The following is a 27,045-nucleotide window of genomic DNA, read 5'->3' as shown; positions in this document are numbered from 1 at the left end:
AGGGAGGAGAGATTGATGCTGAGCAATAGAAAAAGAAATCACTACGAGAATGATCGAAAACATAACCTGATTTAAAGAGTAACAGGAAGTTGGAGGAGATTGAAGAGGCTGTTTTATTGGGTATAGTGGAGTTTCTGAAGGCTTTCGCACTCGGTAGAATGGGAGCTGTAAGTGGAGTTGGAGGGCAGGGGGGCTTGAAGAGTGAAAAGACTGGAGCAGGATGAAGGAGTAGCATGGTGTGATGTCACGGAGGAGGATTTGAATCTAATTAAATCAGGGACTGGGAAGGATTTAAATGCTGATGTGGGAGGGGTGTAGTTACATTTAAAGGCAGTTCAGAGGAGGTTCACTAAATTGATTTACAGATGAATAGCCTGCTTTATGAAAGATTGAGCAATTTAGGGCCGATGCTCTGGAGTTTATTCCCAATTTATAAATTGGGTCAGAAGGGATCGACAGTAAGAAAGTGACTAGATTGCCACTTAGGAAACATAATTAAGTTGGATTATGGATGCAAAACCAGATCAAGGAGATAATTAGAGATCCTGAAGGAGCATATTCAATAATGCACCTGATAGGTAGTGTATTGCTGGTCCTGCATGAACAGTCTATGAACCTGCAGCCAGATCAAGCTCTTCTGTTATAATCAGGTAACACGAGGAGACACGTATTGTTCTGCAGGGCTACTTTTAGCAGCTAGACATCCTTTGTTTTAAATAATATTTTAAATCATAGTCTCGCTTCATACTTTTATTTTTAAGTTAGAGGGAGAGAATTGGAAGAAGAAAATACTTTTGTTAAAAAAACCTAATTCTGAAATCCAAGGACAATCTCTGATAATGTCCTACATTTTGTCAATGTGGTTGGTTAAGGTTACTAATCATCACATCTCACCAATGCTGCTGCAAAAGGAAAGAACAGAGGTGGCCCTCATGAGAGAAGTATTAACAAGTTAGTGCCTCAACATTCCTAGGTTAAACAGGAGCACAGAACATGCTAATAAAATCTGTTTGAAAGATTCAGAAGTCTCTTCACATATGATTACTTGTACTTGGTGAACTTTGCACAAAACAGCAAGTCCCTGGGTAATCACATCCCTTTATCTAATCAGCTTCAAACTGGAAAAGGTAGCTAAAATCTATTACTTGGCAAAATGAAAATTCCCTTTCTTCACAGGGTTTAACGTTAAAAGCTCACCAGTTCATTTGCATGCTTAGACCAGGCAAGATTGCAGACTTGAGAGCCTGTGTCGACACACTGCAGAGGCTGGCATGTCAATGTGTTCCAGAAACGGATGCAGCGATCAGCAGTGCCCCCTCCTGATGCCAGAAGGCCGTGCTGATGAGGGGACCAGGCAATGGCCTTTACAGCTGCTAAATGTTCTGTGTATTGCTGGACTGGGCTCAAACTGGAATTATTCCATACAAAGAGCTGAAAGAAAAATAAAATCCAGTTGTAAAATAAACCAACAAAAAAAATGTTTGATATTCAGCAATAACTGTGACATGACAAAAGCTTCTTAAAGCACTATATTAGTAATCTGACCCTAGTTCCAAAGGGAATTTTAAATAAAAACAAAAAAAATTCCATCGCCCTCCATTTGCTCATATTTAAGCAGCTATATTAAGAGTGATAATGGGAGAAGACAAAGATCACAAGGCTATTTCAGATGTCCAATTTTTGCAATGCTGTCTCCTTACTCCTGGGTGTTTGTGCAAATTCTTACTACATTTACCTTGTGCTCACTAGACAAATGAATGGGTTTGAACTAAACCCTAGATTTTGGGCACCACTGGAACGGATGTCAGGTACCTTGTTATCGTTGCCCCCTGAAGCTAAGTGCTGGTGATCAGGAGACCACTTTAAACCACAGACTTCCTGCCTGTGGCCCTGTAATCGCCGTTCCATCTGAAGTGGGGGTGTTCTCACATCTCTCTGTAGAATGAGACGGTCCCGACTTCCTGACGAGAGTTGATCAGCATTCCAGGCCAAAGCCCCTAGACATCAGGCAACACAGTAAGACTATTTTTTAAATAAAAATGTAGCTACTTTAGTCTCTTCCCTCTTCTTTCATAACTGTTGTGAAACCTATAGTAATAATGACCTTATTTACTCAGTCATCTTCTGATTGATCCACTATCAACTAGCTTAAAATAAATGAACATCTAAAATGTTTAAAGTTTATAGCAGATATGTTTAATGTGGTTAATATATTATCAACTCAACAATAAATCTGGGTAACACTGCTACATTTTTATGTGGAGATGACGGTATTGGACTGGGGTGTGCAAAGCTAAAAATCACACATCCCAGGTTGTGGACTATAACTGGTGTTGTGTGATTTTTAACATTTTTATTTAACATGGTATACATGAAACAAATGTGTATTTATGTTATTCAATAACATTATGTAAATGTATTTTTTACCTTAGTTATTTGATAGTAAGCCTGTGCTCTTGAAAATACACAGTCTTACAAAGACACAATGGGTGCATCAATAATCAAAGTTCATTATTTAAGCAAACAGTTCTACTCAAATGCAAGGTCCAAATTTTGTAAGATTTTACCATAAAACCCCGAATGCAGAGAATTGGAAAATACAACTCTTATCCAAATGGCTGCCCCAGAATGTATTAACTTTTACTCTTATACCAAAGTGAAAGAATATTGGATGTGTCCAAAGGAATCAACAATTTATTCCAGGGCAGTTCATTCTTAATTCCTATATGTGTTAGGCATATCCCCAAAGAAGAAGTGAGCTGGAGATAGTGAGGATTGCAGATGCTGGGAAGTCAGAGTCGATAAAATGTGGAGGTGGAAAAAGCACAGCAGGTCAAGCAGCATCAAAAGAGCGGGGGAGTCAACATTTCCGGCAGGACCCTTCATCAAAAGTGAGCTGAGGAATCGGTTGGTTACCTTTGCACATTTCCTAACTTTGCAGAGACACTTAAATACTCCTATAATTATAATAATGCAAGTAATGACATGCACTGTGCAAATAATTACATTATGTACAGATTCAATGAACTGAACTGTACATTCAATGGCTTCAGTAGGGCTATCTTTGATTAATGCTGCTAGTAGACCAGTAATTTTTGCTTAAATATCCTGGACTTTTCAGAAAATGGTGCATAGCACAAACTGTTTGCACAATATACTATCACATATTGGTTGTTTATCTTTTTTTCTGCCAAGGTTATGTGAAACATAAGATACAAACTGTTTCAATGTGGGGTATTGTCTACCCTGAGTTTGAAACCTATGCAGCTAACTGTTTAGGAACAGGAGTGCTCATGCACTGAATCACACCTGATCTATATCTCAACTTCATTACACTTACCACATTGGATCTGTAACTCTTAATATTCTTGGCGAACAAAAAATTATGCATCGCCATTTTGAAAGATTTAATTGACATCAAGAGCTTTTAGGAAAGCAGCTCCAGATTTGTGCAGCTTCCTCACATTGTCTCAGAACAGCTGAACTCAAATTTAACTGCTAGTAAAACAACATGCTTGTATTCGGATTATAAGTACAAACATCTCAAAACTCAATCAAAATGTGTTCACATCAGAAATCTTCAAAATTGTTATTTTATTTTGTATGATGAATAAACCAGTTTATAATAAACTTCTCAGTTATGGTTTTATTTAAAAATATCTGTCCTCCTGCACTGTTTAAAAATGCCTCTTCTGTGAATCCTGAAAAATCTAATCCTGAAACTAGGTGGCAAATCTATGGAACTCATAGCCACAGAAAGTTATGGAGGTCAGCCATTGAGTGTCTTAAGACAGAGATAAATAGGTTCTCGAATAGTAAGTGAATAAAAGGTTATGGGGAGAAGGCAGGAGAATGGGGCTGAGAAACATCAGCTATGATCGAATGGCAGAGCAGACTCTATGGGCTGACTGCCTAATTCCACTCCTTCACCTTATGGTCTTATTATCTTTATAGCAATACTTACCAACTCTAGCGGAATGTCCATCAAGAGAGCTCAGTTTCTTCCCAGCTGCTGCATCCCAGATCTGCACATATCCTTTATGGGTACCCACGGCTACAAAATTCCCCTGTATATATTAAAAGATTGATTGTGTTAAGTTATTGAGGCTATTACTATAGAACTAGGAGAAAGTGAGGACCTCAGATGCTGGAGTACCAGAGTTGAAAAATGTGCTGCTGGAAAAACACAGCAGGCCAGGCAGCATCCTGCTCCTCAGATGCTGCCTGGCCTGCTGTGTTTTTCCAGCGCCACATTTTATTACTATAGAACCTCCTGCATGTAGAACATCTTGTTTTTATGTAACGCGTTGAACATAATAAAACATGCCAAAAGCACGTAAATCGATGTCCAACTCCCACAGTATATCAGTGGCGCAGAAGCTGATGCTCTGGAATGCTCAGAGCAGAAGCCTGGGGTTAAAACCTGCTTCAGAACTTCCCTCTGCCCTAACCTTCAAACTGTGCCACCCTACAAAAGAATGGAGACTGAGAAAAGAACAAAGTCAACTTGCACCTTTTCATACTAGTCAAGATCTCTAGAAGAAGATAGTCAGATCAGAAATGCTTATATTAGTTGGAAGTTATACCCAAGCTATCCCTTATCACCCCAGTGTTTAAGTTGTCCTACTGTAGTTTGGCAGCTAGTAAGATCGCATCATTCTTTAGACACATATCATATATACTTGAGTAATAGTCGATCTCATGTAAAAGCTGACCCCCTATTTTTGGTCAAATGACCTGGAATTTTCCATATATCTCGTAAAAGTCAACCCTAGTTCTTCAGAGATAACAGATCAAAGTTTATGAGTCAGTGTGCCAGCCGTCATGTCCTCCTCCAGCTTTCCAGTCTACAGTTTGTTCCGCTCCACTCCTGGTCTTCCAGTCCACTGGCTGTTGTGTTCTGCTCCAGGTTTTGAGAATTACTATAATTTGTTGTTTTTCTTTATTCCTTTAGAGATCAGTTGGGCTTCTGCTAATGATACGGTATGAATTTTTATGAATTTCATCCCCTCAAAAATAGCATCCATGTAATAGTTGACCCCATAAATTTAACCTTAAAAAGTAATCAAAAAAATTCGACTATTACACGAGTATATATGGTAATTGTCTCTCTCATACCAATGTTGTACTTTTCCAGTATTTTGCCTTTAAACTTTCAAGTTCTTAGAATTTGTGGTTTTGCTTTTCTTTAAAGTCAATTCCTGTATAGTTTCATACGGCTTCATTCAAATAAATACCAGATCATAAGACAGAAATGAGTAATTTTCTCCCTAATCACTCACTCTCCCCAGTCGAGTGGATAACATTTCAGCTAACAATCACCATTTTGCAAAGATTATAGATTAGGCATGCTACAGCCCATTTACTCCATTTAAATGCACAAAATACTGAATTGAGCAATATTCACAAGGAACAGCATTAATAGCAGCCTTTGAGGAAAACAATTAAGAAATATTTGAAAGTAAATCTGAATGAATTTTAACACATTCATTGAAAGATTGGAAAGACTGAAACCACTGTCTTTTGTTCCCCATTCCAAACTCTACTTCCATCTCGTATGTACTCCTGGCTGGTCACCAACATCTTACTATAATTCCCCTCCCTTAAATATGACTTCATATAAAACTCTCCTTCCCGTGTCTTAATTCACACCAATTCCCATTCACCTATCACGCTTGTGCTCACTGGCCTACATTGACTTTTGGTCACGCAACATCATGATTTTAAAAATCTTATCCTTGTTTTCAAATCGATCTATTAAACCCCACTTCTCACCATCTCCAACATCCTCTAGCCCCATAACCCTCCAGAATATCTGTGCTCCTCAAATCCTGCCCACTTGTGCATTCTTTATTTTAATTAATCCACCATTGGCTGCTACATCTCAAGTTGCCTAGTTCCCAAGCTCTGGGATTTCTCCCAAAACCTTTGTAATTTTAGCTCACATTTCACTTTTATTACACTCCTTAAAATCTACTACGACCTTGCTTCTAGTCACCTGTCCTAATATTCCCTTGCGTGGCTTAGTGACATCTTCATTACAGCGTAAAGCACCTTGGATGTTTTAGTACTTTAAAAGGTTATAGATGAAAAAAAAGACAATATCCAATGAAATCTTATTGATTTCATTGAATTTTTGATTAATGAAACAAAAAGGAATTAAATGCATCAGATAATTACCATGATGATATTTGATTACACTCACCCTTTACGCTAGGGCCCGGGTGTCCTTGGAGAAGGAGCATGCGGTGTCCACCGACACCCTGGAGTCGTTCAGGGAGAGGTGGGTGCCGCAGGGAGTGGAATGTATTATTTCCCCGTCCAACTCTATTTTGATTTAATCCCTGCCCTCCCCTTCACTGTTTGATCACACAGCATTGCCCTTTGATGTGAAGGGCTCTGCTTGTCACTGGCCACTCGGGTGTTTCCTTTCTTCCTGGTGGTGGAAATTGAATAAAGATTCGTGCACCTTGTGCCTCTCACTGTGTCTCACACCTGCACACACACAACATGGGTGCTGGAGAAAAATAGGCACTACCGCAGTTAGGCGGTAGTGTGGGGGTTAATATATTAAAAAAAAGAAAAAAATTACACTCACCCTCTCATTCCAACAAACAGATGTAACAGAGTCACCATCAATGGAGAGATCACACAGCCTTGTGACCTAGAAAGAAAAAAAAAACATAAAACGCTGCAAAATGTGCTTCTTTAAAGCGGTTTAATGCCTGAATAAGTCATCACATTTCTTCCCCAATTTAACACTAAGGGAAATGAAACCATCATACACAGTATAAACCAACATGCACGAAGATGCTGCAACAAATGAAGTGTCAATTGGTTTCTCAGAGATGAATAATGTTTAGGGCCCTTCTCCACTCATATGCTTTTGCAGAAAATCAGTCTCAAATAACCAAACCCATTTTGTTAGTTGAAAGCCTGCCCAAAGCATTCTGAAGGACACATTCGATTGAAAGTAAAACTCCCTCACAAAGTTAACATATCACAAACAGCTGAAATTCCCGGCTTTTCTCTTAAAATCTAAAAAATAATTAAAAGTCAGAAATGTTTATAAGACAAATTAGTGACAAAATAGGACAGTTCAGGATCTAGCCTCGCAATTCAGATATTGGGAGTACTTTCAGAAATTGAAGCACCAATTCCCATGAAAATTCAGTCATGATGCACAAGACCCTGATTCAAACATAACATCAAAAGGAAGAAAAAATCAGTTTAACAATACTGGGTGTTTTATTTCTGTATTTATGAAATGATTGTTGGATTAGTTCTGAACAAAAGCCTAATCAAATTAAAACTTCTTTTACTGGTTTTATGTTCTTATAATGTATTAATCAATTCTGATTCCAAAGTCCAACAAAAGAATGGCATAATTTTCTTTATCATTCCTTCCTCTAACTTCTCTCAAATGACCCAGCTAAGATTGAGACCTCAAAGCAAGGTGAAATCAAGGAGGGAAGCTGGAATATTACCACTGCTCAAACAATGCAGGCCTATTAAAAAAGGTGAGGATTTCCTTTAATATATGGAAGCAAAATTAACTTTAAATTTATAAACACAAGTGTAGATTTCCCTATTCCCATACATCTCCCATCCTTTCTACAAGGTCTGTTAATGATTGTAGGTACACAGACACTGGTACTTCCCAGTGCCTTTCACATGATTTTTTCTCCCGTAAGCGTTTAACCATCAAACAGTGGCAAACACATAACAGATAGCTCCATTCCTGTTGCCACGCAATACTGGCCAACATGTCGATCCAGCAGGGATTGAGGGCGGAAGCTGTGGCTGATTTTTCCCCCAACTCATGGCCTTCCCACCAATGCCCCAGGGTAGGACCTCAATTGCAATAGAGGCAACAGACTGAACCTTGGAGCATTTTCATCTACACTGTTTGGGATTACATTATATTCTCTTGGCAATAAGGGCAGGCAGTTTACAGGGTTTAAAGTAGATATTGCATCCCAAACAGGTAAATAGACAATTCTTTTTCCCTAGGATAGGGGATCCAGAACTAGAGGGGTTGAGGATGAGAGGGGAAAAATTTAAAACTTTTTCATGCAGAGGGTGGTGCGTGTATAGATTGAACTGCTAGAGGATGTGAAGGAGGCTGGTACAATGACAATATTTAAAAAAGCATCTGGATGGGTATATGAATAGGAAGGGTTTAGAGGGATGTGGGCCAAGTGCTGTAAAATGGGACTATAGTTGGTTTGGTAGGCATGGACAGGTTGGACTGAAGGGTCTGTTTCTGTGCTGTACATCTCTTGGACTCCATGACTTGTAAAGGAAAATAAAAGCCATCTGCTTTGCCTTCTGGCAGCTAAATGAATGCTGCTTCTGCAGCAAACATGGAGGCAACATGGAGTTGAAACTCTCAGCCAAACAGCAATAAATATTGATAGATGAGGGCAATATAAAACTAGATAGATTTTGAGATACAGCAAAGTGGGAAGTTAAAGGAATAAAGATTCCTGTACATTTACACTATAGAGACACAGCTGGGGTTCTAAGAAATGGGAAAGCTGGGAGGTTCTCTCGTCATACAAACCAAATACATTGGAACGGATTCTAAAAGCCCACAAAATCATGCAGACATTGGAGTCTTAATGCTACAGAGAAAAGCATCAAATGCATAACACCGTTGCAATTAAAAAATAACTTCTACCACTTAGTATGGATATAAAAATTTTTGCTAATACCCTGTGCAAGTGGTCAAGCTTTAATCAGTGACCTGCATCTGTCAAAATGAACAGGGTCTCAAGTGAAAAGTAAAAAGGAGCTAACAGACTAAATTTTCAACAGAAAATGCAATGAGTTAGAACTATCATGGTAGTACACAGTACCTTACCTGACTGGTACACGCACTCCATAAGTAAACACAAGCACCAAGACCAACGCTTAGAACATTTGCTGCTGACCAATCCACTAGATTGAGGTAAAAATCATCCTGCAGTTCTGGAGCATCCAGAACTTTAAAAGGAATCTTTGAAATTTTTCTTGTTGGTTTCCGTGGCGACCTCAACAACTTTTGACTGTTCAAATGGTAATAAAGTTATATCAGTAATTAGTTGATAAGGTTATAATGTGACAATGTTATAAAATCTGCATATGACAAATAAGTTCTGCCTTATTCAAACTAGACTCTCAATTTGGGAATGTAAAATACAATTTTAAATAGGCATCTCAGTCTCAATTTTTAAAAAACTGTGCCATATGTTGCAGTTTTCTGCCATAACACTAAACATAAGGGGGAGTCCATCACTGTTTTATAACATATATTTATTTCAGAATTGCTTTATGAATTGGTGGACATATTTTTCAATGAAGGTTACATGAATGTAACTTGACAACAGGTCATAGAGTCATAGAGATGTACAGCATGGAAACAGACCCGCGGTCCAACCCGTCCACGCCGACCAGATATTCCAACTCAATCTAGTCCCACCTGCCAGCACCCGGCCCATATCCCTCCAAACCCTTCCTATTCATATACCCATCCAAATGCCTCTTAAATATTGCAATTGTACCAGCCTCCACCACATCCTCTGGCAGCTCACTCCATACACGTACCACCCTGTGTGTGAAAAAGTTGCCCCTTAGGTCTCTTTTATATCTTTCCCCTCTCACCCTAAACCTATGCCCTCTAGGTCTGGACTCCCCGACTGCAGGGAAAAGACTTTGTAAAATATAGTATTTGTCAATCAGGAATTGGAATGGAAGGATGAACTCAAGAAAACTATAATCACCAAGGAAGTTGCACTAAACAAACAAATTAAACAGTGGAAAGATAAATCCCTGGTCCTTATGCCTTTCATCCAAGGGCTTTGAAGGAAGTGGTTAGTGAGGTAATACATGCTTCGGTTTTAAATTTTCCAAAATTCACTGGATTCAGGGTAAATTCAATTATAATGGAAAGTAACTAATGTAATTCCTTTATTAAAAAAGGAAATGGAGACAGAAAACTATAGACTAGTTGGCTGAACACCTGTCACATGGAAATGTCAGAAGCTATTATTAAAAGGATGTCATAACAGAGCACTCTGTTAAATTTAAGGTATCCAGGCAGAGTTAATGTGTTTTTGTGAATGAGAAATCATGTTTAACCAATTATTGGAATTCTTTGAAGAAGTAACATATCTTATGGATAAAGGGGCCAGTGGATGCACTAACATGTTCAGACGACATTTGATAAAGTGCTACAACATTGGTCAACGTGGAAAATAATAGCCCATGGCATAGGGTTTGATGTATCGGTACAGATATATGTTTGGCTAATTTACAGGAAGCCGTAGGTATAAATTGGGTATTCTCTGGTTGGCAATACGGAATAAATGGTGTGCCACAGGGATTAGTGCTGAACCTCAAATTTTTACAACTTATATAAATTATTTGGATGAGGTGATTGAAACTCGGTACAGAAAGTAATTAGAAAAGGTAACAGGAAGTTACAGTTTATCACAAGGGGAAATGAATACAAAAAATAAGAAGTTTATGCTTCCGTTATACAGGTCATGAGATCAAATCTAGAGTACTGTGTAGCCTAACATTGTTGGAAAATTTTGGAATCAATTAAGGAAGTAATAACAGGACAATTGTAAAATCATAATCTAACAAAATAGTAGGCATGGTTTCACGAAAGGGAAATTGTGTTTGACTAATTTATTAGAATTTTTCAAAGAAGTCTCAACCAGGGTGGGTGGAGCGGGACCAGTAAATGTGTTATTTGGATTTCCAGAAGGTGTTCAACAAGGTACCTCACAAAAGGGGGAGTCCTAAGAGCCGGTGTTGGAGGTAGCCTACTGACATGGATAGAGAATTGGCTCATGGATAGGAAATTGAGTGGGGATAAGGGGCTCTTTTACAGGCTCGCACCCAATGACCCAGCGGGGTTCACTGGCCTCAGTGAAGACATTGTAGTCAAATTTGGAGAGGACAAAAATCAGTGGAAAGACAAGTTACTAGAGGGATGAAAAACCCTTACAGGGAGATACTGAAAGGTTAAGCAAGTGGACAAAAAAATTGACAAATTGAATATAAATGTGGGAAAATGTGAAGTTAATAATTTTAGAAGGGACAACAAAAGAATAGAGTATTATTTAAATACAGAAAATCAACAGAAAGCTGAAAGACAAAAGGAACTTGGGGGTACAAGAAACACAGAATACCAGCACACAGATGCAGCAGGTGATCAGGAAGGCTAATGTAATGTTGGTCCTTGTTTCAAAGGGGTTGGAGTACAACAATCGGGAAGTTTTACTGCAACTGTACAAGGTGCCGGTGAGACCACATCTGGAGAGTACTATGAGCAGCTTTGGAAAGATTTAAGGAAAGAAATCATTTCACTGGAGGTAGTTCAGAGGAGAGGAGAGGACTTGGGGGGTACAGTGAGAGAGCGACTCACTGTGATTTCAGTAGAGAGAGGAGGAGAACTTTTCATAATTATTTAGATTTGTAGGCCAGAAAACCATCAGCATTTTGCACCAATGCTGCCCCACTGCTAAAATGATCTAAAAATCCATCAAGTATGCCCTGAATAAATATTTTAAAAGTGTTATATGTGTACAAGTGCAAAACGTCCTAGTGGAGCATCAAGATCTTTCACCTTCCAGTTAATAAAAAAAAACTTAACAATGGCGATTATCCTGGTGAAACAAATTACCTTTTATTGCTTACGGGGGACAATGAATATGGAGAAATCTCATTTCCACTTTCAGTAGTGGACCTCTTTGTGCTCAAGGCATACTGCAAACAAGACAGCACAAAAACAATGAAACAATTATGCAGTTAAGTTGCATTTTGTCACAATAAAGAAAACCTAATGAAGAGGAATAAAATGCTAACAAATGAAATTGCTATACAGAATAGGTTTAAAGCAACAAAATATTTGCTGAATTTAACCCTCAGTAGTTTTAGTTTTGTGCTAAAATATGACACACCTTTGTTAATAAACTGTCAAGACAAAGTCAAGTAGTATCTGACCACTGTCTTTGGTCAAATGAATCTTTAGCACCTTGACACAAATCTATAGTTATTTTGTTGTTTTTGAATAAACAGATTAACTTGCTTGCAAGCAGTGCCCTAAAAGAAAACTCTTTAAATCAAAACCACAAAGAAATACAAGAAAAGAAGAATGCCAAGGATCCTTAGCATCCACCTGACTTCTGGAACATGTTGTCTGAAGCATAGCATCTCCACCAATGGAGCGCTCCCTCTGTACCACACCAATACACCAACCTGGACTGCATTCAAGTCTTTGAACTAGGTTTGAACCCACATCTTAGAAGTAAAGAAAGAAGAAGCATGCAGCAGATCATATCTATTTGCCGGTGTTGTACCTAACGTTATTGTAACGGAAAGGCTCCCAAATAAAAGAAAGTTTTGGAATAAAAGGCAAGTAAAATTTTTATCCTAGCAGCAAATTGGATGAGGGAAAAGAGGCCACAGAACTGAACTACATGTCAAGTCCCAAGTATGGACAGATCTCCCATGGTCAAGTTGGTGATACAACTCAGAAAAACACAAGAACAGCTGAGGATGTGGGTGGTTGACTACAGACAGAACAACCCATCCACAAAAACTACATTATTGAGCAGATTCTCTGCACTGGGTACTTACTCTGAATAAATTCCTTTGCTCCTGCATTGGCATCTGGAATCTCCGATCTTCAGTCTGAGGATCGCTCACTTTCTCAATGCCTGCTCCCAATAGTTCATTCTTCAATAAGGCAGCATATGCTACACCGTCTGTTAGTGGATAGAACAAACCCTATTATAATAAACCCTATTATCATTCCAGATCACTGCAACTCATTTACCACCTGAAATCAACAACTAAAATGTGCTGAGGATGTCTTCTCTGACAGCGAAATGCTACAACTAAAAAGAGGCTCTGTGCTCAGTGCCATTTTGGTGGATATGGATTCACAATACAGCTTGAATCCAAAAATCTTTCAAATAGGTAGCAAGAAAGAAATTTCTACTCTAGGCTTGAGATTCATTCTTACATTAGAGATTCTTTAATGTTGGCAAGGTTGGTAACCTCCCTTCCTCAACAATTTGTAGAGAATAGGCTGCAAATCGCTGCAAAGTTACAAGGCAATGCTTCCAAAATCATCTGTAAGGAGAGAAAAGGGCTAACGTTTCGAGTCTAACTGATCCTTTGTCAAAGGGTCAGTTAGACTCGAAATGTCAGCCCTTTTCTCTCCTTACAGATGCTGCCAGACCTGCTGAGATTTTCCAGCATTTTCTCTTTTGGTTTCAGATTCCAGCATCTGCAGTAATTAGCTTTTATCCCTTGCTTCCAAAATCATGTTGCTCTTTGAATCACTACTGGGTCTTTCAATACCTTAAAGAGGATAAATAGTCAGTGGGAAGAAAACAGAGGATACTGAAAGGGATAACACCTCTGTTGTGATCAAAACATTTTTGAGGGAGAGTTTCAAATTAAAAATGGGGACATGTACAATGAACAGAGAGTAGCACAGCGTACTGATGTTTCCACTAATAATATCCTGTTTAATAAATTACAAAAGTGATTAGTGTTTTGTTGGTGAGCAACCTCAGACAAACAGGAGAATAAATGAGAATTAAGCATTAAATTACAAAACTTCAATGTAGCACCCAACTAATGCAGGCTCTTTTTTGCACATTCTGTCCTTAATAAATAGTTTCAGACCTACCGATTGTTGCAAATTCTCAGTCTGTCTTAGCTACACTTTAAATTCATTAGTTCTATTTATTTAAAGTGTCCAACATTTAAAAGGTGGACCTTGTGCTACCTAATGTCTAGTCAATACCATAGAATAACTCAGGACACAACTAGACTGGTGCAAAGTCTAATATATTCAGTTATTTTGTAGTACAGGCATCAAGTGAGTGCACAGTGTAATATTTATAAAAGCAACAGTAATCTTTCAAATAGTTCCAATTACAGCTCAACTTAAAGACAACTAAATCCAGATTCATCCTCAAAAGCAAATTATAAAGGCAGGCCAAAGGCTACTTTTTCGCAAATGACACCTAGATCGTCTGGATGGTCAACAGTGAGGAAAAAGATCTGTGATTACAGGAGGATACAGACATATTGGTCAGATGGACAGATCAATGGCAGGTGGAATTTACCCCTGATAAATCAGGGTTAAGACAGATAAGTCAGATCCCAGAAGGCAGCAAGACAGACTAATTAGTTAAAGTGGCATATGGGACACTGGTCTTCATCAGTCATGGCATAAATTATAAGAGCAGGGAAGCTATGTTGGAATCGTACAGGACTTTGGTCAGGCCACGTCTGGAGTGCTGTGCGCGGTTCTGGTCACCACACTATTGGAAGGAACCACACTGGAGAGGGTGCAGAGGAAATTCACCAAGATGTTGCCTGGGATAGAGCATTTTAGCTATGAAGAGATGTTGGATGATTTGGAGTTATTTTCTTTAGACGGACAGGCGACCTGATTGAGGAGTGTAAGATAATGAAGGGCATAGATAGAGTGGATAGAAGGCAGCTATTCCCCTTAGTTGAAGGGAATAACAAGGCAACATCATTTTAAGTTGGAAGGCAGGAGGTTCAGAGGGGAATTGGAAAATCTTTTCACCCAGAGTGGTGAATTGAATTGAATTGAATTGAATTGAATTGAACTTATTGTCATGTGTATAGAGGCACAGTGAAAAGTTTTGCCTTACGAGTAAAACAAAAACACAGGTACAGGCGAATGTTAAGAGCTTGTGAGTCCATTCAGTATACTAACAACAGTAGGGTAAAAACTGTTTCAAAACTGGCTGGTGCGTGTTCAGGCTTCTGTTCCTTCTCCCCAATGGTAGAGGTTTTAGAAAAACATTGCCAGAGTGGGATTGATCGTTGAGAATGCTGGTGGCCTCTCCTTTATAGCGGGCCTGGTAGATGGATTCTATAGATGGGAGGTTGGCCTTTGTGGTTGCCCGGACCGAGTTCACCACTCTCTGTAACCGTTTCCGATCTTGAATGGTACAGTTGCTGTACCAGATAGTGATACATCCAGTCAGAATGCTCTCGATGGCGCATCTATAAGAGTTGGTAAGGGTATATGCCATCATGCCAAATTTCTTCAGCTGCCTGAGGAAGAAGAGACATTGTTGAGCCTTTGTAATCAGTGCGTCGACATGAAAAATCCAAGAAAGCTTGTTGTGGATGACCACTCCCAGGAGCTTCACACTCTCCACTTGTTCCACTTCTGTGCTATTAAATGTATAGAGCAACATCCTGCTGAAAGCCAATAATGAGTTCCTTGGTTTTGCCAGCATTGAGAGCTAGGTTGTTCTCAGTGCACCATTTTTCCAGGTCTTCCACCTCCCATCTGTAGTCTGTTTCGTCGCCATCGGAGATTTGACAGACTATGGTGGTGTCATCAGCGAACCTGTAAATGGCATTAGTCTGGTATTTGGCGACGCAGTCCTTGGTATACAGAGACTTCAATAGAGGGCTGAGTATGCACCCCTGGGGGGCTTCAGTGTTGAGTGCTAGTGAGGATGAAATATTATCTCCAGTCTTCACTGATTGTGGCCCATGGTTCAGGAAACCAAGGATCCAGTTGCAGAGAGTGGGGCTTAGTCAAAGATCAGTAAGTTTAGTGATCAGTCAGAAGGTTTGAATGTAGTCAATGAGTAGGATTCTTATGTAGCTGTTCTTTGTGTCAAGATGTCCTAGGGAGGAGTGAAGGGCGAATGATATGGCATCTGACGTGGATCTGTTGGTCCGATAGGCAAATTGGAGTGGGTCAAGAGTAGTGGGGAGGCTGGAGTTGATTAATGCCATGACCAGCCTTTCAAAGCACTTCATGACCACCGAAGTTAGAGCCACTGGGCAGTAGTCATTGAGACATGTTGCATGATCCTTCTTAGGCACAGGGATGATGTTGGCCCCCTTGAAACAAGCAGGGACAGTGGCCTACTGCAGGGAGAGGTTGAAGATGTCCGAGAAGACTTCTGCCATTTGATCTGTGCATGCTCTGAGTGGATGGCCTGGTACTCACCTGGTCCCATCACTTTCCTTGGATTCACATGAAGGAAAACTGATTTGACCTCTGATGCAGTGACTGTTGGGATATGTTCGTCAGGACTTGTCTGAATAGGTGTTACCTCTCTGCCAAAATTCTGCTCAAACTGAGCATAGAAGGCGTTGAGATGATCTGGCAGGGATATCATCTGCTATCTTGCACTGTCTCTTTTTAGAACCTGTGATGTCATTCAGTCTTTGCCATAGTTGCCAGGTGTCTGTCTGGGTCTCTGGTTTGGATTGGTATTGATCCTTGGCTGTCTTAATGACTCTGCGAAGGTCATACTTGGATTCTTTATATTTGAGTGGGTCGCCTGGTTTTTAGCAGGGTCTGTATGTCCTGATTCATCCAGGGTGTCCCCTGGATGTACTTATTCATCTAGAATACACAGTCTGGGAGCGTAGTTGAGATGGGAAACCTCACAATCTTTAAAAGTTATTTGGATGAGCACTTGAAGTGGCAGAACATTCAAGTCTTTGGGCCAATTACTGGAAAGTGGGACTAGTGTAGCTTTAAAGCAGTATTTTGTCAGTGCAGACTCAATGGGCCAAAGGGCCTCTTCTGTACTGTATGATTCTATAACTCTGCCCTCTGAACTAGCATTGTATTTAAGGTGAACCAGGCCACAGTGCTTACCATCTCTGGACATTAAACATCCTCAGACCAGTCTGTCTAGTTCAAATACGTATTATGAATAAGTATGTTGTTAACAAATAAGCTTTTTCAGTGGGTACAATAAGAATTTTAAAATTATGAATCCACTTTGACTTAGATCACACCAGTTAAATACCGATAATATAAAAGAACTGCAGATGCCCAAAATCTGAAACAAAAACAGAAATTGCTATCTATTTGGTAGCATCTGTGGAGAAAAAGCAAAGTTAACTTTTCAAGTCCAGTGACCCTTCAAGTGCAATTAATTGTGAAATTCTTTCTGTGGCAAAATGTAGCAGTATGGGCTGAACAAAGAACTGCAACAAAAATATCCACTGCACAAGATGTTGCAAAGTGAAGGGCAAGTGAAATCAGTGCAGGCTTTGGGTGGGGGATAAGAAGTGAGAAATTTCTGCAAAAGAAACACTATCAGAAAATCCTATTTGCTGCAACTGTAGGGAGGGTGGGAAGCATGGACAGATTATACAGTTCTTACCACATCAATCGGAAAATTCTCAAGCCATACATTTCACTAAACCATGTCATGCTGATAGCAATAATTTTGTGCAAAACATGATCCTAGAAAGAGCAACAAGATGAAAGATCATTCAGACATACTTTGGTCATTTGTTAAGGACAGAATATTTGACAAAATGCAATCACAGCTCCTTGTTCTTGAATATTAGAAACTTCACGGGAATCTTGGGCAAGAAAAAAAAACTTTACTCAAAACACACTGGTACATTGAAATTTTATAACAGACAAATGAGATTGTAGGTTCTGGATTAGTGGGGCTGGAAAAGCACAGCCGTTCAGGCAGCATCTGAGGAGCAGTAAAATCGACGTTTCAGGCAAAAGCCCTTCATCAGGAATACAGGCAGAGAGCCTGAAGGGCGGAGAGATAAGTGGAGAGATTGTACATTAGCCCAGAATAAATAAGACTTGCCTAATTTCATAGCAAATCAGGACAAAATTGACAAAAAGAAATCGGTGCAATGTTACCAACACAACAGTCCCAGCAAAAAGTTGGGAATAGTTGATGGATTAGTAATAAGAGTTCATTGCAACTGAAGGTATACACACTACAAAAGGAAAACAGTGAGGAAATGCTCAAGCTGTTTTTGCCAGACAGATTTCCTAAAGATGTCTTAATTCACAATATATCACTGCCTATGAGTACTGCCAGTTCTAATGACCAATGGATGAGATTAAATTTACAGAACTTTGAATCCCTAATCAGGTGGATCAGTGAAAAGGTTCCTGACAGGAAAAATCTCATGAAACAGTCACAGGACAATATGGATGTGTGTTTACCACAATCAGAGAGCACCTTGTGACTCGTGGGAAAGAGAAAGAAGAGGCAACTATTTGCAGCATCAAATGACTGAATACCAGCAAACTAGAATAGTACAAGATTCACAGCTTGAAGAAAAACATTATTTGCACAAAAACAAAATTCCCAGCAATGAGATTTGTTAATAAAGTGTACCTTAGAAATATTGTTGATCAAAATGGAAGAAACATATCTAAGACCATACTCAAAGTAAATAGCACAAGCATCAAAATCTCGGAATTGTTATGGTGCAAGAGAAAACGTTTTGGTCTATCACACCCATTTGGTTCTGTTATCAAATGCTAATCTCCTGTCTTTTTCCCATACCCCTGCACACTATTTCTATCCAAATAACTATCCAAGGCTCTCTTGAATGGCTCAATTGAACCTGCCTTCACCACATTGCAAAGCAGCACATTCCACACCTTAACTACTCACTGTGTGAAGATGTCTTTTCTTAAATTACTCTTGCTTTATTTACAACTCACTTCAAATCTATGCCCTTTTGTTCTTTTTTCTCCTTTACAAGAGGGAAACAGGTTCTCCCTATCTGCTCTCTACAGCCCACTTATCATTTTGAAAATCTCTACCAAATCTCCTCTCTTGCCAAGGAGAATAGTCCCAACTTCTGAAATCTAACCTTTTCTCATTCCTGGACCAACCTTATAAGTCGCATTCTCTCCAATGCATTCACATCTTTTCTATAATGTGGCACCCACAATTGTATACACTGATCCAGCTGAGGTCTAACAAGTGTCTTTTCAAGTTCAATGTCATCTCCCTGCTCTTGGACGCAATGTTTCTTATAATAAAGCTGTGCTTACCATATGCTTTATGAGCTGCAGTTTCCATTTGTCATAGAGATGTACAGCACGGAAACAGACCCTTTGGTCCAACTCGTCCATGCCGACCAGTATCCCAACGTAATCTAGTCCCATTTTCCAGCACCCAGCCCATATCCGTCCAAACCCTTCCTATTCACATACCCATCCAGATGCCTTTTAAACGTTCCAATTGTCCAGCCTCTACCATTTCCTCTGGCAGCTCATTTCATGCATGTACCACCCTCTGCATGAAAACGTTGCCCCTTAGTCCCCTTTTATATCTTACCTCTCTCACTCTAAACCTATACCCTCTAGCTCTGGACTCCCCCACCCCAGGGAAAAGACCTTGTCTATTTATCCTATCCATTCTCCTCATGATTTTATAAACCTCTATAAGGTCACCCCTCAGTCTCTGACGCTCCAGGGAAAACAGCCCCAGCCTATTCAACCTCTCCCTAGAGTTCAAACCCTCCAGCCCTGGCAACACCCTTATAAATCTTTTCTAAACCCGTTCAAGTTTCACAGCATTCTTCTGATAGAAAGGAGACTAGAATTGCACGCAATATTCCAAAAGGGGCCTAAACAACATCCTGTACAGCCACAACATGACCTCCCAGCACCTATACTCAATACTCTGACCAATAAAAGGAAAGCTTACCACTATCCTGCCACCTTCAATGATCTGAGCACATCCATACCCAGGTCCCTCTGCTCTGCATCCCCTTTAGAATGGTGATGCATTGCATAATTGTGGAAATATTAAATAAAAAACTAGGAGTAGATTCCTGAATCACCTACTGATGATCAAGCCTGATGCAAATATATTAATCAAAACAATTGACACCATTCAGGACAAAACAGCCCACTTGACTGGTAACCCATCTACCACATTCAATATTCACCCCCTTCTTCACCAGTACACAGTAATGTATACCATCTGCAAGATGCACTACAGTCACTCTCCAAGACTCCACCCATTGCACCTTCCAAACCCACTATCTAAAGATACAAGGACAGCAAGTACATGGGAACACCACCATCTACAATCTCCCCTCCAAGCCACACAACATTGACTTGAACCACATTGGCAGTATTTTTCCACTATTGCTCGAAAAAAGTCCTGAAGCTCCCTTCTTAACAACAATGTGGACATACCTACACTTCAAGGTGGTTTAGGCCAAAACACCTATATCCTATGAATGAATAAATAAAATTCCAGGATTAAGTGTAAACCTGGGGAAAAATGTTCTGTTTGAGAGAATGCAGACCAGAAATAAAGCAACAAACTGGCACCTCAATTCATGCTTCCCATGTTGGAAAAATACAATAATTTATGCTTCTCATCAAGTCCTGCCCAGGAATGTCATCATTGTCATCCCTGTGTCTGCCCTGTATTTCCTGAGCTGTCCCTGCAGCCTTTGTGATCCGTCAAGCAATACAAACATACTACAGCATGAAGGAATCATAGCAGTTATGAAAGCAATTGACATTCAAGTGCACAATCCTGTTGCTATGGTCACAGACCAGCCACGCATTCAGACAATGGCGACCCTTTCTTCCGATAAACAGACTAGCATTGTGATATATAGCACACTCGGAAAGTAATTAAAATAAATATTTTAAAATGCTTAAAAGATGGAAAGTAGAAAAAGTGCCTTTGTAAATAGAGTGGTTGGTGGAATTTTCTGCAACATATTATAGTTAATGGTAGGAAGTTTAAGAATCCTTTCTTTTAAAAAAAAATTCAGTGGTTGCATCACATTAAACATTAGGGGGGATAGGAAACAATTGGAAGACTGGGAATTAGAATGGATGATTTTTATATGAGGCTTTGCTACAGAAAGTGGTTTGGTTCTGCATTGCAACATTCTAAAATTCTCTAATTAAGAAGTGATAATCTTCTGAGACGTTTGTTTATCAGTATCTGACAATGTGTCAATTAGCTTAGGGATAATTCTAAATCAAAAGCAATGAAAATGGGTTTCGTTTAACATTCTGCTATTTAGCCAGAGTTTAAGTATGTAATGTTGGTTACAAACCTAAAGTTAGTCTTCTCTATTTGATTCAAGATGGAACTAATATTAATTCTAAAACAAGTTAATTGCAACTACCTTACTATTTGGCAAAACAAGTGAGAATCAAGAAGGATCTGAGTTACAGCTGCTACAAGAATAACCGAAACATAAGTTCAATTTGCAATTAATGGTGCCATGACAGTTCTCGAGAAAGCCAGCTGCCACCTTTTTTTCCACTGGATGCTGGGAAGTCTGCACTATGGACTACTGATAATGCTACTGCGAGGTAAAATACAATTGAGACTAGTTAAATACATCTAATTTTGTTTGTATGCAGGATCTCAATTTGTTGCTGGAAACAGCATGAATTGGGTTGAAGTCAATCATTGCCAGCTGCCCTTCGCTGTCACACCCCCACTTGCCTATCGTTCCCACCATCAAACTTTGGCAGAGCATTTACAATGTTGGTTGCTTTGCAAAAGCTATTAATATACACGCTTTAATTACAAGGGGGTTTGATATCCGCTCAATAAAAAGGAAACAATGGGTCATGGGTGACCCAATCTAACAGGTAGCAACAAACAGCTGGACAATTAATTAACTTCCAGAAATCACAGACCATTTTCCATATTTCAAAACTGAGAAGATTATGTTCCAAAGTCCAGCATTAATGCATCTCGCAACACTGACCAAGCTGGTAAGAGCAGGTAATATGCACTCCATGTGCTCACTGACCTCAAATTACACCAAACCAGAAGAAGTAATATATACAAATCTCAATAATACAATATTTAGCTTTCTTATCATGAAGACAAAGGGGATATGTAACATACCTTTCCCATTATCAGAGTTTGCTTCCTTCGTTTTTCGATTCTGGTTGGGAGACTTCCCATTTTCCTGATAAAAACCAAGAACACAGCAAAGTGTTTACTCAGTGAACGTTGTCTCTCCCCATACAATAAACAAATTAGTCAAAATGTTAATATTGTATAGTTAATGACAGAAAATAATTATTATAGACTAATAGATAGCTTGGGGTGTTTGTCACAAGTTTGTAATTCAATTTAAGTGATCAAATGAGTTAATGATAGTAACAAAAGCATGGCTCCTTTTGTAAATGTTATCCATTCATTGGTATTTTTGAAACAAGTGACAAGACTGATCTGCTCCTTCATCCCTCCTTAACTGGAAGGCAATAGATTAGCACACAAACTTAATACCTTGTTGGCCTTTTTAGATATATTATCATCTATTATGTGCATCCATTAAATGTCAACAACTTATATAAGAGAATCCAAAATTATACAAATGAACCATAAAGCAGTTAACACTTTTCAACATATTTAAAATGAGTTATGAATAGCTTATACCAATCTGTTTCACAATTACCTACAAACTTTAAATTTGTAGGTCTCTATGTAAAAATATTTAACAATATAAATTAATTGCAATGAATTGGAGCCTGCAGCAGCTTTTGTAACATTTCACAAATAGTATTGCAAAAAAGTGATGATATTTGAATACTGAGGCAAATCAGCACCATTGTTCAATGATCTTCTAATGTTAACTTAAAATTCTTAAGATTTAAATATCACTAGAACCAAATGCTGTTCTTCTTTTAAAAATATGTACAAGGTCATGTTATCAATGAATTCTCAGCGTGTATACCTCAAAATGTTAACTCCACTGATGTGAATATTTATATTTCCTGTATTGATTTAACATTACATTTTCTTGCCGTTGTATGCTAATTACAGACACTTGCCACTATCATACCTAATGTATATATTGCCTCACAGCAGATTAGAGACAGTCAAAGCAGCATAACTGAAAAACATAATTAAGATATGTTGTGGCATTTTCCATACCCTCCAAAGTGATAAACTTCAATAAAATGCAGTGAACACAAGATGGACAAGTATATTAATTTTGTGATTAAACAGGATTGGATTTAAGACTTGTTAATATAGGTTAGAGCAGAGGTGGGGAACCTTTTCATGTTGGAAGGACACATTATGTTAGTTGTAATCTAATAAAACCACATCCAAGAAACTTCAATTATATATTCTTCAAAATTCACATTTTTTTTTTAAATTGTGGCGGTCAGTCTCTAAGGATTATTTCATTGAATTTTCTTTTACTCTCTGGTATTTTAAATACATTCATTTAAAGATTAAAATAAAAATAATAAAAGGACGAAAAAAAACATATTAATAAAAAGTAAAAGATTTGTTCTGCAAAATTTGGATTCATTCAAAAGGCCACACACAATGGCCTTGAAGGTCGCAGGTTCCCCACCCCTGGGTTAGAGGGTCAATAATAATCTCCACAAAAATCAAGAGCTTTCCCCAAAAATAATTCCAAATTTTTACAAAGTGACCCTCAGCACTGGTTGACAGAGGATCTGCTAGATTAACTGATGTCACTTATAAAGTCATTGCAATCACTCACAAAAGTACCTTCATGTCTTACATTTATAGCATGAAAGTTGATGCTCCAGTTTGAACTTGCTCTGGTTGGGATGAAACGGTCTCCTGTCTTACGAGGAAGGATTCCTGGCGAATTTGAGGTTACTGGTCGTGTGCTCAAGGCAGACTGTTTAAAATAAAAGATATTCACATCAGCAAATTATTTTGAAAAATAGAAATAATTTCAAATTGCTTCAATTCCAGAGTGTTACAGACAGAATTTTTTAAAAAGTGAATTATAGTATACTGAACATACAGAGGAATCAGAACTATTGGATCCAGCTGCCGTTAAACATCAGCGCAACTTCATCAACAGATGCCTAAGAGAAAGACCACAGAACGAGTACATACCACAACCAAAAGGACTAGCCACACTACCATACATTAGGAGCATCTCGGAACTGACAGCCAGACTACTGCGACCCCTAGGACTCATAACGGCACACAAACCAACAGCCACGCTCAGACAACAACTCACCAGAACGAAGGACCCGATACCCAACATGAGCAAAACGAATGTAGTGTACAAAATACCATGCAAGGACTGCACAAAACACTATATAGTTCAAACAGGAAGACAGCTAACAATCCGCATACATGAACATCAACTAGCCACGAAACGACACGACCAGCTATCCTTAGTAGCCACACACGCAGACAACAAGCAACATGAATTCGACTGGGACAACACTACTATCATAGGGCAAGCCAGACAGAGAACAGCCAGGGAATTCCTAGAGGCATGGCATTCATCCACAAACTCCATCAACAAACACATTGACCTGGACCCAATATACCAACCACTACAGCGGACAGCTGAAACTGACAACCGGAAGCGGCAGGGACAGACCACTATAAACACCGGAGGAAACATCAAAGAAGCGCTTCGCAGGAGGCCCCCAAGCACTGATGATGTCGCCTAGCCAGGGGACGAAACGTTTGCAACAAAAACTTCCAGCTCGGTGAACAGAACCACAACAACGAGCACCCGAGCTACCAATCTTCGCACAAACTTTGAGCTTAAAGATACTTATCAATATTTTCTGATGTGAAACCTCTTCTAATACTCGAAGCTTCAGTTGTAACATTAGTTATGGCTTCCACATCTATGGGTACATTGTGTTTACGTAGCTACTTGAATAATCCACGCAATTTCCCAAGTTTACTTTTAATTAGCAACTTTTTAAACCTAGGTCCTGTATTCACTTCAATCTATTATGAGCAGCTCCAAATCTTATGGTATGGTATGTTGAATGTTTAATGATGGGCAAATTAAATTCAATAATCCTTCAGCCACGAGCTACCTTCAAGGTTTCAATCAAAAGAATGCCTCCTTTTCCCTAGTTTTTAATCTATAACCTCTCAATGACCTTCTTAAGATAACATGCCTAAAACAGTGTACACTATTTGTAACAGAGGTGTCACCACTGAATTCCAGAACAAAACTTTCAAATATTTAACTAATGTTTCAAGCCAAAAATCTCCACCTCATCATACATTCCTCGACAATGACAGGACCCCAATCAATATTCCTCTGAACGGGCCTCTAAGTCAGCAGTGCATTGTTTAACATATGGGATTATTCACCCAATTACCATTAACTGTTTAAGATTATCTGTAGAAATCCCAGGCTGCTCTACATAATTGTATAAATAACAAATTGTCAATTTTTGGAAGAGGTCAATTTTTGGAAGAGATCAGGATGATAATGTCACCATGCATGTTAAAAGCACCCATTTCACATAAGCCCAACAAAAGCTTTGGTTTCCATGGGATACACACAATTGTGTCAATCCAGAAAGAAAAACAACAGCAGTCAGCTGTTTGGACACAGGTCACTAAATTTGACCTGGGCATAAGATGGAGTTATTTCCTTCCCCGGTCTCTTGTTGGCACATCTTGCTGCAATACACCAGTTTTTTTCTTTGAGTCTCTTTTTTTCTCCCCCTCACAGAACTTTTTCTCAGAGAGGGAACTCTCTTCCTCAAAAGGTGGTAGAAGCTGACTCATTTTTAAGGCAGAGGTAATTAGATTCTTGGTAAGCAAGAGACGAAACATCTCTTAGATGGGAATGCGGAGTAAATCAGATCAGTCATGTTCTTACTGACTGGCTGAGCAAGCTAGAGGAGCTGTGCAGTTCCTGTTGCTCCTAATTCGTACTTTTATATTTTCCAGGACATTACAGCAGATGTCATGAAGTCAAAATGCTAGTTACCACAAGCCGAAACCTATCCCTTACCATTCATTAACACTGTCTCATCAAAATTGGAACAGCAAACAATGCTGATGAAACAACTCCAAGTGGTGGGGGAAATGTGATTGAGAAATAATTCACAAGTTCAAATATGATGCTGATAATATTGAACAAACATATGCAAAAGGTCAGCTGCAAATTAAAGCACTCCTATATTTTGGGAGATGGAAAATAGAATTGAGAATCAAAATAAAAAGATAAAATCTATAAAATTGTTAAAAGCTTGTAATATAACCTCTCTTTAATTCTTCACTAGCCAAGCACAGAGACTGTGCATAGTCATTTCCTGTCAGAAAATTTTCATTTGAAACTGGAGATTTTCTTTCACATGGTATTTAACCATCACCATACAAAGTACGTCGCCAACGGTGCTACTCAAAGTATTGTCACGGTTTACATCAGTACCAATGACGGCTGCAATATTTAGTTTATATTTATTTCAAACTGAACATAGTTTATTCAAGCTGTAGAATGTAACACATACTTTGAAAATAGAAAACAAAAAAAAATACAAACGTGTCTACACATTTATATTTCCAGCACTGGCCTGATACCACCACAGAAACAATGCCATGGCAAATGTGCATAGACTCTGTTGCTATGGTAATAGTATGAGGAGTGCGGACTATGAAACATTTTGCCATTTCACCCAACGTCACCATAGATTCTGTTCTTTTCTCCAGCCAGCTTCTAAGAAGATATGTCTTGTACATTGCAGCATCATGATTCCATATATGTTACAAATCAATATTCTTCTGTAATAACCAAACTGCACAAAACTGCCATTCCACCTTTTTACTGATGGAAAGAAAATACCATTAAAAGCTGAAGCAAGTGGCCAATAAGAAAGGAAGAGCTGGCATTGGAGTCAGTTCAAAAGAGATTCACTAGACTGATTCCTGGAATGAAGGGCTTATCAAGAATTGCTAAACAGGTTAGATCTTTATTCAGAGTTCAGAAGAATGAATAGTGATCTGATTGAAACATTTAAGATTCTGATGGCACTTTACAAGACAGATGTTGAGACAATGACTCCAGTAGTTGAACTCAGGGACAAAGTTTCAGAATAAAGGGACATTCATTTAAAACAGAGATGTGAAGGACAAAGCAGCCGTGATCTTACTGAACGGCAAGGAAAGCTTGAGGGGCTGAATGGCCTATTCCTCCTTCTATTTATTATGTTCTCAAGCGTAGGTGAGATGATGAGAAGGGGGCAAGAGATGGCAACAGCAGTTCATGATTTCTAAAGCTAGTCACAAAATTCCGCCCCTGCCATGATTTATTTTTGTTGTTAAAGTGAGCTGACGGGCCCAGTGACGTTTTGTGCTTATTCACCTGCTAAAGGCTATCAATGACTAAAATGGAAATAAGTTTTCCCGTTCTGAATCAAAATAGTGAGAGAAATGGTGCTAACTATATAATAGATGGGTTTTGTACCAGTATTGGGTGCAG

The 27,045-nt window shown here is 38.9% G+C and overlaps 1 protein-coding gene across 6 annotated transcripts in view; it reads right to left on the bottom strand.

Moving 5' to 3' along the window:
• The window catches only part of LOC122554322 (fizzy-related protein homolog), a 48,162-nt gene that overhangs the window by 4,641 nt on the left and 16,476 nt on the right, over positions 1–27,045 (bottom strand). For all 6 annotated transcript variants that reach the window (XM_087990585.1, XM_043699161.2, XM_043699163.2 and 3 more), the window contains 9 exons: positions 23,344–23,466; positions 21,705–21,768; positions 12,634–12,761; positions 11,678–11,760; positions 8,867–9,050; positions 6,599–6,664; positions 3,965–4,067; positions 1,813–1,997; positions 1,198–1,431 (listed from right to left, as the gene is read on the bottom strand). In XM_087990585.1, the coding sequence (XP_087846711.1) occupies positions 1,198–1,431; positions 1,813–1,997; positions 3,965–4,067; positions 6,599–6,664; positions 8,867–9,050; positions 11,678–11,760; positions 12,634–12,761; positions 21,705–21,768; positions 23,344–23,466 (1,170 nt within the window). The remainder of the gene's footprint in view (positions 1–1,197; positions 1,432–1,812; positions 1,998–3,964; positions 4,068–6,598; positions 6,665–8,866; positions 9,051–11,677; positions 11,761–12,633; positions 12,762–21,704; positions 21,769–23,343; positions 23,467–27,045) is intronic.

This window comes from Chiloscyllium plagiosum, unplaced genomic scaffold (assembly GCF_037043375.1).
Source record: "Chiloscyllium plagiosum isolate Xiang-an unplaced genomic scaffold, Cpla_swu_hap1 HiC_scaffold_9, whole genome shotgun sequence".
NCBI lineage: Eukaryota > Metazoa > Chordata > Chondrichthyes > Orectolobiformes > Hemiscylliidae > Chiloscyllium > Chiloscyllium plagiosum.
This window is presented reverse-complemented; position numbering and strand designations above follow the sequence as displayed.